Genomic DNA, 10,263 nt, shown 5'->3' with positions numbered 1-10,263 from the left:
CACACCGACTTTTCCCACGAAGCTTCCTCCCACCGGCTGTAAGGCCCCCCCCTCCACCTCCACCCACGAGCAGGGGGGGAGCCTGCTTAGCATTCACCCCACGGCCTTCCTCTGAGCCCCTGGTGGCAGGGTTGGGGGGGGGGGTTTGCTGATTGTCCTCCCTTGGCAGGTCTGGCGTTCCGGAAGGGCTCCCTCTGGTGGGCATCCCGAAAAAGACAGGCAACGAAGACTACGTTCAAATACAGTACCCTCTTTAAAGGTGGAGCCAAGTCAGAACTACAGTACTGGCAAAATGTTATTATTTTCTAAGGTTTTCCAGCAGACATGGGGGGGGGGGGGAGGGTCCGTCCCAGAGAGGTAGAGCTGCTCTTTGCTGGAGGGAGAGGTGGGGGGCCAGTGACCCCCATAAACCCCAACCCCCCATCCCACAAATCTGACTTGCAAACGTCTAAAAAACAAAGTACAAACTTTATTTTGTTTCTTTACAAAGGCACAAGCCTCATTTTCCCCACTTTCTTAACAAAATATAATAGCATCTCAATGAACACGAAGACCCAAAAATTGTAAAAAAAACAGAAAACAAAACAAAAAAACCCATACAAAAAAACCAAACAACCCTGGAAAGAACGAACAAACCAACGGAGGAGCAGCTTTGGGCAGGGGAGGAGTGGGGGGGGGAGGGACGGGGACCTACCAAATACCCACCGGCCCTAAACAGCGCTGGCCTTCTTGACCACCTCTAGCCCAACTGGGTGGGTGTTGGGGAGGGGGAGGCGGGGGGGGAGCAGAACACGCAACAGAAAGCAACCATCACAGATCAGGGAATGCTCTTGTGGTCGGCCGGACCCTCAGGATCAATTAAGTGCTTCAAAAAAAGGGAGGGAAAGGCCCAGCGTAGATTTCAGGAGGGGCACAAACACGGACCTTCACCCTCTCAAGTTGCGCGGTTTTAAAGAAGGGGGGGTTTCCCTCTTCCTTCCCCCCCCCGCCCGCATCCCTGGGCCGGGCCGAGGGGAAGGTGTGAGATCAGAAGGAGCCCCTGAGGAGGAAGGAGAGCTCAAAGATCAGGCGGGGCGGCCAAGCAAGGCGGCCGGCGTGTCCACTGGAGGTCCCGAGACTGGCCATGGCAGAGAACCCTCCCCCCCTTTTTTTGACTGAGCCCACCCCCTCCCCACCCCCCACCCAGATTCAGGACTAACTGCTTCACCAGTTGAGCATCCTCCTTGGCCCCAGGCTCTGAAGGAAGGCCTCCCCCCTGAACTGGGAACCTTCACAGGACCCCCCCACACACACACACACAAAAGAGGAGGAAACAAAGCCCCCACAGCCAGTGGGAGGGGAAGAGAGGGAGGGAGGGGGGAAGAGATGAGCAAAGTCAAGGTGTCTCACGGGGGTGGGGGCGCTGGGGGGGGTGCGTGTTTCCATGAGGACCAGGCACGCACTGCCATGACAGCACTGGAGGCAACTGATAAAAGCCTGCAGGCCAATTTCATCCTATGGGTCCTTTAGTGCTGAGCCCTGGCCTGTGCCCCCCCCCGGGGCCAGACGCGACAGGCCCCCTAAACCGCACCATGCCCCCATTTTCCACCCCTAACCCCTGGCTCAACTTTGAACTGAAGAAAGAGAGGGAGAGGGAGAGGCAGACACAGCGAAAGGGCGCCCTCGGCTCGTTTGGATTCGAACGCCCCCCCCGTTTACAGTATTGGAAGGTCACAAAAGAGACCCAAATCTCCTGCTATTTTGTAAAAATTTTCCAAATCTTTCTTCCGAGTCCCCTTGCCCCCCCATGCCTCGCTGCCACCGCCCACACCCCAGCCCCCCCCGCTGCCAGGCGGGGGTCAGGGCATCTCGGCCTTGCTGTGCTCCATGGCGGCCTCGCTGTCTTCCCCCTCCGAGTCGGAGGCCGTGTCCGAGTTCGACGGGTCCAGGCCGGCCCGGGCGGGGGTCACGATCACAGCCCGCCGGCGCTGCTCCTCGTCCTCCAGCAGCTGCTTGTCCTGCGTCCCCTCAATGTGCTGGATTGCCTGCAGGGGAAAGAGGAGAGGGCAGGAGGGCGTGAGGCAGGCGGGGCCGGCCACTGGAACTCTGAGCAGGTCTGCGGGGGGTGGGGGGGATACACGCATCCTGCCCCCCAGAATAGTCCACAGACCCCTCAAGGGGCGTGAGGCCAGGACAGGTCTGCTTCTCATGCCCTTTTCCAAGTGCCCCCCCCACAAAGAAAGAGGCAGCTGGTGATCCCCCATCCGGTACTGACACCCTGGGGGGGGGCCTCCCCTGGCACCACCGCTGCAGACTTTGGGGCACGCCAAGAAGGCCTCTCGGTTTTGACAAGCTTTAACACTGGGGTTGCCGTCAATTTCAGTTTCTGTCCTTGATGGGTGCTGGTTCAGGTCCAACACTCCGTGTCCCGTATTAAAATGGTTGCCTGGGGGTTTTTTAAAATGCAGATTTAATTTTGAGAAGCCACATGGCAAACCTTATGCTATAGAGCAGGAGGGGACTCTTGTGAAAATTCACAGACAGTGCTGTTAAGAAAAGTGCATCTGTGTGTCTGCGGGAGGGGGCACTTCCCCTTCTCTCTCTTCCCCACAGATTCAAGGACCCTCCGCAATGGGGGAGGCAGCCCCCACCCCCGCCCCCCAACTACTTACAACAGCAAAAGCATCTGAAAGGCGGGCCAACTGGCTCCGGCAGAAATGCCAGAGGACTGGAGGAGAGCCGAGGTCTGTCTCTCTTAAATCCTCGTGGGGGGTACTTTCCCAAGGCCAGGTGAATTCCAAAGCCATCCCCCCACCCCCGAAGAAATGTCTTCTCCCCCCCTCCCGAAAAGGGCCAACCAGCAAGTTCCTTCCACTGAAAAGCAAACCAGCGACACTTTTCTTCCCCAGCGTCACGAGCAGGGTTAAAAAGACACGTGAAGGACAAAACTGGAAAGATGACCAGGCAGGCAGCACCCAAGGCCCCCCCTGGTCCCCCCCCCACACACACACTCACCTGAACGATTGTGTCCAGATTCTGCCTGGACGTGGAGATAGTGTTGATCACAGAGGAGGGGCCCATGGTCACCACCGTGACGTGGTGCGAAGGCGGGGGCGCAGGCACGATCACAGTCGGGTGGTGGGTGGGCGCGGGGGGGCCATGCATGGGCAAGAGCTGGGGGAGGAAAGAGAGAGAGAGAGAGAGAGAGTCCCTGTTACCTGTTGGGAGACAAGGGAGAGGGAGCGCAGGACGACGACGATGCCGGGGACAGATGGGCGGAGGGGGTGGGGAGAGCCAGGCGGGCGGCTAGAGTGAGGACGAGAAGACCACCCGCCTCTCTTGCCCAGCTCCACCCACACTCTCGCCACCCCCCCGCTACTTGTGATGGTCTCTGACCACCACCGGGGACGGCACAGGCCAGGCGGACAAGAGAACCAGGTGGGCCTCTTGTCCCTCTTCCTCTCGGCTGCCACTTCCAACTACAACACGCCTGACAGAATCCACACCCCAAAAAGCCGTGCGTTCGGGTATCTCTTTCGTTCCTCTTTCCATCATGGCTCAAAGGCAGTGCCCTGTGGGAGGCGGGCCCTGAGCCGCAGGGCTCCCCAGGGGCAAAAGAAGGGGGCCCAGATGCTCCCCAGGCGCCCAGAAGGAAACACTAAGGACGACGTCCCTTGGCCACCGTGCCACGGCATCTCACCTGAGACGAACACGCGAGATCGGGGCCGCCAAGGGGGACCGAGCAGGCTCGGGAGGGAGGGGCCGGGGGCCTGAGAGGCAGGAGCGGGCGGCGCCCACTCACCTGGGCGTGGCTCTGCTTCTCCCGGTGCAGCAGCCTCACCTGTTCCTGCTGTTGTTGCAGCTGCACCTGCTGAGCGATCACTTTCAGCTTCTCCGGGTACATGTGGGCCTCCAGCGAGCGCACCTGCCAGACCCCAGGCAGAGAAGGCAGAGGCCACCCCCGTCACTGGCTGGGAAAGGCCCTCCACGCCTCCTTCCCCCCCACACACACACAAGGGGACATACCGCCCCTTAGAGCCTGCCCGGCCCTTTGCGCGTCCCCCCACACCCTGGGGTGCACAGCATTCTCTCCTTAGCACCCCAACCCACCACCTCCCTACACCTGCAGGGCCTGGATTTGTCAGAGAGCCCCCTCCCGGGGAAACAGGTGCCCCCGTTGGGCCTGCCCTTACAAAACCTGCACCGGAGGCCGCCCTTCCTGCCTTTGGCTAGCCGAGGGTCCAAGGGGGAGGTGGGCAAGCTGGCCTCACATGGGCACCCCTTCTCCTGCCGCACCGGCCTGACCCCCCCCCCGCCCTTCTCCAAAGCCCTCCCGCCGGCTCCTCACCTGCTCCTCCAGCATCATGCGGACCGAGCGCTCCTTGTCCAGCTGCTGCCGGAGCTCGATCATCTCCCGGCGCAGGTCCTCAGCCTTCTCGTCCTCCCAGATGTCCGGCGAGCCGATGCCCTCGTCTTTGTCCTCCGCCCTCCGCCGCTTGGGAGAGGAGCCGCTGAATTCCTGGCGAGGGACTCGGGGTTAGGGAGCGGAAGTGGCCCCATCGGACCACGCTTCCTTGCTCCGAGAAATGGATGGAGGCGCGCGGGAGGGGGCAGACACCGCGATGGCCACTCGGGGCACCCGTGGGGAGGGTGGGGTGCAGAAGCTCAGCCTTCCGCCCCCCCCCAAAAAAACCCTTGGGGGAAGACAAGTCACAGAATTGGCCTCCCAGCCTGGGGGGGGGGGAGAGGAGGGCTGGTCTTCCCTGAGGAAGAGGAGGGAAAGCACCCAAGAGAACCAGCCGCGGGGGGGGGGGGGGGAGTTGGAAGGAAGGAAGGAGGGGGGGGGGCCACAAAGGAGACACGCAGCTTGCAAACTAACCCCTGGAGAGCCTCAGCTCTGTGCGGAATGAGGATTAACTGGGCCTCGTCTCTCAGGCCGTTTCACGCCGGGGTCAGGATTTGCCCTTTCCCTTGCCCAGTTTAAGTTGCCAGATTAAATCAGACGGTTTGCATGTCTTGCACCGCTGTTTTATCCCCTATTCGTGGGGCCACCCCCTCCCATGTCGCCTGCAGATTGTTGGAACCGCTACCCTGGTTTCACGAGAGCCCCTCTGGGCCCCAGAGCCGCGACCCCCCCCCAAGCCGGCAAGCGCTACCTGGATGAACCGCTTGAGCTGGGCGTTCTGCTGCAGCAGCCGCGTCTTCTCCTGCTCCAAGGAGAAGATGTACTCGGCCGTCTGCTGAAGGATCGCTGCCTGAGAGGGGCGAGAGGGAAAAGCCGCCGTGTCTCCGCGTGTGCGCACGCTCCTAGTCACATCGACCCTCCCAAGCCGCCCGCCTCTCCTGCTAGCCCGTCCTTGGGGAGAGCTGAGCCAAGTCAGAGACCCTTGGAGCCACGTGGAGGGCCCCCGTCTCCCCACATATAACAGCAAGACCCACAAGCACTCCCAGCGCACGGAGGGCCCGTTCTGGCCCATGCAGAGCCACATGGATTCGGGCCGGGAGAAGGCCCATTTATGTTGCCCCTTCCCCAGGCCCAGGAGGCCCAGAGCGCAACCCTGCACCTGGCCCAGGACGTCTCCACCCCGCCTGGCACCGCCCGTCCTGGTGGCCGTCACCCCCCCCCCCGGCTCGGGCTCTCCACTCCAGCCATTGGGGGGCAGAGGAAAGCACCCTCCCCTCCTCCAGAGGCCGTGCAGTCGGAACGGGTCTGTCCAAAAGCAGCCGCAGGAGCCCCTCTGCCTCCTTTCGGGCGGAAGCTGCCTGGCTCACAGGAGCCGACCCCCGGGCTGCCATTTTCACCAAGCTCTAGATCTGTCTGTCCCCATGGGGGGCAGAGATCTTTTTAGAGTGCCCCCTCCCTCCGCCACCCTCCACTCATCCTGACCCCTTTTTCTTCCTGGCACGGCTCCCCCTTCCTCCTGAGAGACCCCCCCCGGGTGGCTGTGAACAAGCCTGAGAGCCCGACCCCAACCGGGGGCTCCTGGGGGCTCCCTCCCCTCCCTTTGCAGCAGGAACGGACCCGGTGGACCGGCTCTCTTGCTTCCTTCCTCATCTGGGCCCGGCGGGGGGATCTCGGGTCTCATCCCGTGGGTGCTGCGTTCCCGGGGGAAAGGCAAGCCTGAGAAGGCCGGCGGCCAGCAGGACGGGCACCCCGTGGCTCTAAAGCGCCTCCTCCTGGTCAAGATGCCCAACCGCAAGGGCCTCTTTCACCATGACCCCCGAGAAGGCTGTCGCCCCCTGCCTCGCCCCAGGAGCCCCTCATCCTCCGCCTGGGGGAGGCTGAAAGGTGGCAGAAGGAGGTCCTCCCCCCCCCCCAGGCTCAGAAGGTGCCCCACCAGGACACCGCAGGCCCTCCAGCCCTGGGGGGGTGGGGGGGGCTCCCCGGCCCCTCCTCACCTTGCTGAGCTTCTCGCCGTCTGTATGCGGGATGAGCGTTTTCAAGGACTGGAAGCCGGCGTTGATGCTCTGCATGCGCCGACGCTCATTGCTGTTGGCGATCTCCCTGCGTATCCGCCGCTCCTGGTCCCTTTGGGTCTCGGGGGTGAGTGGGATGTTGGCCAAGCTGCAGGCGGACGGACAGGACAGGCGGTCAGGTGGAGAAAGGTCTTCCAGCCAGGATGTCTGCCCCACTCTCCCCCACCCCACCTGTCACCCTCGCCCACAGCGGCAGCCAGACTGTTAACCCAGCTCTGATCCCGAGTCCCCGGAGGCGCCTGGCTCAGGGCCTCTCCCCCACGGCCCTGGCCTCAACAGGTCTGGGAAGCAGCCCCAGCCTCCAACCCACCGAGCCAGGTGGGCAGGCCCAGGGATGGGGCAGAAGACAGGCTCCAGTCCCCTCTGCCCCAGCACGACCCCCCCCCCCTTTCCTTGCCAGACCAGCCAAATGGCTGAGAAGATGGGCTTCTGTGGACAACCGGCCCACGGCCCTCAGGCTTTGGACAAGGGCCCGCTGGCTGAGGGAGCCTGTCTGGGAGACCGGGGGGGGCTGGGCTCGTGGGCTGCGACAACGTGGCAAACCAAAGTATTCACACCATTTCAAAGAGCCCTGTGGCACCCTTAAAAGTGTTCCCTGGCACAAGCAGCTTCTCTGAATTTTTTTCAAAATGTTCCTACAGAGGCCCAGGCCCAGAAAACTCTGCCCCACTGCAAAGACCAACGTCAAGCATCGGGGGGGGGGGGGGCTGAGCCTGCCAGTCCTTAAATACTGTGGGTCCCCAGACGGGAAGAGAAATGTGATGGAGAGCTAAGCGATGGTTCTTTGGGGGCCTTTGGCATTTCATGAAGACTCTGCAGTGGGGCGGCAGCCGTCGTAGGGGTCAGGAGCCCTGGCAGAGCCCGGAGACGCCTGGCTGTGTCGCCGTGATGCTTTGAGTCACTGTTGCTGCCCCGAAGCGCAGGCCCCCCTTTTCCCCATGTCAAGGAAAGGAGGAGGTTTTCGAGAGAAGCCAAAGAGACCAGAAGGAGAGGCGGGCGCCTTCCCGCGATTGTTGTTGGTGCTGCCGCCGCCGCCGCCACTCTGGTGAAGCAGGCTCTTAAACCAACCAGCCTGAGCAACCTGTTGTACTTGGGCCAGAGCACAGCGAGGGAAGAGCCCCCCCCTCCCCCGCTTTCAGGCAACCCTTGAGTCTCTGAAAAGTTCCTCTCTGTCTTCAACCCCTGGACCCTGCAAATCCTACTGAGCTGAACGCCAGGGTAGTGTCTGCCAGCGTGTGGCCGAAGGGGCAGACCTTTGAGCTGACCAGGCAGGTGGGGGGGGCCCTGTGGTTTGGGGTCTGGCCAGAAGGGGAGCGTGGCCAGGGGTTCCCTGAGGAGCAGCCGCCACCACGGAATCGTGGCTGCTGCAGCAATGACCAAACATTGGGCCTGGGATACAACAAGAAGCAAGTGGCTGCCACGGCCCTTCCAGGGTTCCTGGAGGACTCCCTCCTCGCCCTGCGTGGGGGCCCCTGGCATCCCCCTTGGGGGTCCCACCACCACCACAGGCCCACCCCCAACTGACCCTGCTCAGCTCCTGAAACAAGAGGCGCTGGACACAGTCAGGGGGTGGTGCGACCCTTCCTGTCCCCACAGGATGAAGCCCTTGGCCGGCTGCAGGGGCCCCACCTGGCAGGTCCTTTCTCCCAGGTGTGCAAGGAGCCGGCAGAGACCCCTCTACCTGGGGTCCAACTTCAGCCGGCCAGGCAGCAGCCCTAGGTCAAACGGCAAAGAGACCTGTGGCACCTTGAAGGCGGCAGCGGAGGCGGCAGAGGGCTCCTGCCATCACCACTTTCCCGTCGCTTGGGGGGGGGCGCGCGGGGGCTCCAGGAATGCTCAGGGAAACGTGTCCGGCTCTCAGGCGCTCGGGACCCTCCTGGGCTCGCTTGGCTGCCCACCGATCCCCTTCTCTCTCCCCGGGGAACGGTGGATGGGGGGGGCTTCCCTTCCTGTGCAAAGGGCCCGAAGCTCAGCTGGGAGAGGGGGCGACCCCCCGACCCCCCCCCCCAGGCCAGCGCCGGTCTCTCCCCGCCTGGCGACCGGTTCCCCCCCCCTCCCCTGCCGCCTCTGGCCCAGGCACGGTTGGGGGGGAAGATTCGGGGCGGCCCCCAAAGCCCCTCTCCTCCGCCGCCGCCCGGACCCCCCCTCCCCGGAAGGCGCCCCTCCGCACAAAGACCAGGCCCGGAGCGGGGCCCGAGGCGGTGCGCCCTTTCCCCGCCGGGGCCTCCGCCTGCCCGGCCACGTGCGGCCGGAGCGGGCAAGGCAGGCAGGCAGGCCGGGGGCCGCGGGCCCGAGAGGGAGGCGGGCGGGCAGCCTTTGTGCGAAGCGGGAGCCGCAGCGTGGCCCGGCCGAGGCGCGCACTACATGTCCCGGCAGCCCGCGGCGGAGGAGAGGCCCGCCCCTTCGGAGGCTGCACAGTCACGGCCAGGCCCGGCCGCCGCCGCCGCCGCCGCACCAGGCGCAGTAAACACGCGGCCGGCCGGCGGGCGGGCGAGCAAGCGGGCGAGGGAGCGGAGGGAGCCCCGGAACCGCTGGCCGGCCAGTCCCCTCCCTCCCCGGGGACCGGAGGGGAGGAGGCACCGGGACGCCCCCCCCAGACCCCGGGAAGGCGGCGGCGAGGAGGAGGAGGAGGAAGGAAGGGAGCGCAGGGCGAGGCGGCATGGCTGCCCTGCCTGGTGCGCGCCCGCCCGCCTGCCCGCCTCCCCGGCCAGCAGCTACACGCCTTCGCCCTCGACGCCCCCCTCCCCTCCCCGGGCGAGACCCCCCTCCCGGAGCCCGGCCAACCCCCCCCCTTCCCAGAGTCCCGCCTGGCCCGCAGCCCGCCCGGGGAGGCCAGGGAGGCGGCAGCGTGGCCGGGGCAAGCCCGCTGGCTGCGCCTGCAAACAGACCCACGTGCGCCCGTCCGCGGCCCGCCAGCCAGAGGCCTGCCTGCCTGCCTGCCTGCCTTCCCCGGGTCCCCCCCCCCCGTCCGCCCGCCCGCGCGCCCGGGATCAGGGCTGCCCGCCCCCGCCGCCCCCCCCAGGTCTGGCGCGGTTCTCCCTTCGCCCCCCCCCCCCGCAGCAAGCGTCCCTCGGCGGCGTCGGGTCAGGCGCGGGGCGCTCACCTGCAGAGCCCGCCGATCACCTCCTTCTCGGATTTCCTGAAGTGCTGCAGCGAAGGCACCTTCTGCGCGGGCACCATGAAGTACTCCATGCCCGGCCCGGGCGGCGCGAAGGAGGGAAGGAGGGAGGGAGGGAAGGAGGGAGGCGGGCGCCCGGGACCGGGCCGGGCCGAGAGAGAGAGCGCGCGCGGGGGCGGGCGGGCGGGCGGAGGGGGGGGAGAGCCGGGGAGCGCGGGGAGCGGGGCCGTCCCCGGGTCGGGCCGAGCCGTGCAGGCTCGGTGCGGCTCCTGTGCGCGCGCGCCTCCGCCTCCCCTTCGTCGCTGCTGCTGCTGCCGCTGCCGCTGCTGCTGCTCAAGGCGGGAAACAGCTGGTGCGAGCGCAGCGCTCCCTCCCCGCCGGCGCCGCCTCCTCCGCCAGCCACCGGCCCATGTAAACAAAGGACTATTTGCCGCCGCCCCCGAGCCCCGCGGCCGCCCCCGCGCGCCCCCCGCCCGCCCGCCCCGCGCCCGCCCCGCCCCCGGCCCCCGCCCGCCCCCCGACGCCCCCGGGCCCCGACGCCCCCGGCGCCCCGACGCCCGCCCGACGCCTGCGCCGCCACCCCCACCCCCCCCACCCCCGCCGGGTGATGCGGCCCATCAGCTGACGGCTTGGCACGGCCCGGGAGGGGAGGGGAGGGTGGGCACGCGCTCCCGGTCTCCGCCGCGGTG

The 10,263-nt window shown here is 65.8% G+C and overlaps 1 protein-coding gene across 5 annotated transcripts; it reads right to left on the bottom strand.

Moving 5' to 3' along the window:
• Positions 1-449: 449 nt before the first annotated feature.
• Positions 450-9,994, bottom strand: TFAP4 (transcription factor AP-4). 5 transcript variants are annotated; one of them, XM_072982998.2, is made up of 7 exons: positions 9,560-9,991; positions 6,379-6,544; positions 5,136-5,234; positions 4,328-4,498; positions 3,782-3,904; positions 2,995-3,153; positions 450-2,024 (listed from the first exon to the last, which is right to left on the bottom strand). In XM_072982998.2, exons 1-7 carry the CDS (start codon positions 9,646-9,648, stop codon positions 1,839-1,841), a joined length of 993 nt encoding a protein of 330 aa, XP_072839099.1. In that variant the 5' UTR covers positions 9,649-9,991; the 3' UTR covers positions 450-1,838. The 5 variants fall into 5 exon arrangements, with proteins under 5 accessions (XP_072839099.1, XP_072839100.1, XP_072839102.1 ...); XM_072982999.2 differs by having other exon boundaries at positions 3,821-3,904; positions 9,560-9,990; XM_072983001.2 differs by lacking the exon at positions 9,560-9,991 and adding an exon at positions 8,086-8,465.
• Positions 9,995-10,263: the final 269 nt, after the last annotated feature.

This window comes from Pogona vitticeps, chromosome 13 (genome assembly GCF_051106095.1).
Source record: "Pogona vitticeps strain Pit_001003342236 chromosome 13, PviZW2.1, whole genome shotgun sequence".
Taxonomy (NCBI): Eukaryota; Metazoa; Chordata; class Lepidosauria; order Squamata; family Agamidae; genus Pogona; species Pogona vitticeps.
The sequence above is the reverse complement of the archived record's forward strand: the minus strand, read 5'-3'. Positions and strand labels throughout refer to the sequence as shown.